We start from the raw sequence: 1,135 nt of genomic DNA on the forward strand, positions 1-1,135 counted from the left end.
GCTCTGCTTGTACTTAGCTACTGCACCGGGCGCACGCAGTGCGCCGGTGTTGCGCGGGAAAAATAATGTAATGTATGTTGTGTTGTTGGTTGCCTACGTTACGCATTTCGCTAACAGTAGTATCAAAAGCATAACCTCGTCTTATCTTAAAATTAAAAATTAAAATTTAACGATTTTCGGTTTTTCTTGCCTTTAAACCTAACCAAATACATTTTTCTGATGATAGACTCATGTGGGTTTTGCCAATTTTTAGTGGAATCTGTGTTTTATCGGTTGTTACAATCTCAAAATTAATTAATAATTGAACTAACATTGTTTTCATTTCCATGAGCGCAAATCTAGCAGCAATGCAATTTCTCGGTCCCAAGCCAAACGGTAAGTAAGAATAAGGACATCTTGACTTTTTGTTCACCTCGGTGAATCTTTCAGGGTCAAAACAATCTGGATCCGGATAGATTTGATCATCTCGATGGATTCCAAACACTGATATGAGCACTTTGTCACCTGCATTCANGGATTCCAAACACTGATATGAGCACTTTGTCACCTGCATTCAAGTGTACTTCAACTTCGTTATCTCTGAGAGGTGGAATTTTATGCGCTTGAGTGCAACAGCGTCCTACTAAGAGAGCAGGCGGCCATTTTCTCAGTGATTCTGAAAATTTTATTTTATTGAATTTACTATTTCTAAAGCATAAATTTACTTAAATAAGATGCATCTACCTGATATTACCATATCTAAATACGTCATATGCTTTATAATATCATAGTTTAATTTGTTGTTATTGCGGCATTGCGTATTTACAATTTCTTGATGTAATTTTTCTTGAATTACAGGATTTAATGCTAGTTCATAGCAACAAAAGCTGAGTGTTGTGGAAATTGTATCAAAACCAGCCATAAAAAACACCATCACTTGAGCTGTCATTGTTTCATAGGTCCAATTTAAATTTGAATTTTTATTTCTAGCTTCAATTAACAGATCGATCATATCTGATCGATGAATATTATTTTCTTCTCGTTTCTGAACTGTTGTTTTGACTAAGTTGATAAAGAAACTGCGTACGTTCTTTGAGAAAAAGTCAGCATTAATGTACTAAAATCAAAATATATTGAAAGTTTGTAATTATAAATA

General features: G+C 34.3%; 1 protein-coding gene across 1 annotated transcript; it reads right to left on the reverse strand.

Moving 5' to 3' along the window:
* Window positions 1-210: 210 nt before the first annotated feature.
* On the reverse strand, window positions 211-928 carry LOC135803161 (probable cytochrome P450 6a13; the record flags this gene model as incomplete). The annotated part of the gene is made up of 3 exons (XM_065316763.1): window positions 724-928; window positions 548-655; window positions 211-495 (listed from the first exon to the last, which is right to left on the reverse strand). Coding segments are annotated over exons 1-3 (598 nt in total), but the record flags the coding sequence as incomplete, so codon positions are not given.
* Between the last annotated feature and the right edge of the window lie 207 nt (window positions 929-1,135).

This window comes from Atheta coriaria, unplaced genomic scaffold, assembly GCF_025399875.1.
Source record: "Atheta coriaria isolate IRGN ID8LTWV9N9 unplaced genomic scaffold, Caltech_Dcor_3.1 scaffold5276_size1135, whole genome shotgun sequence".
NCBI lineage: Eukaryota > Metazoa > Arthropoda > Insecta > Coleoptera > Staphylinidae > Dalotia > Dalotia coriaria.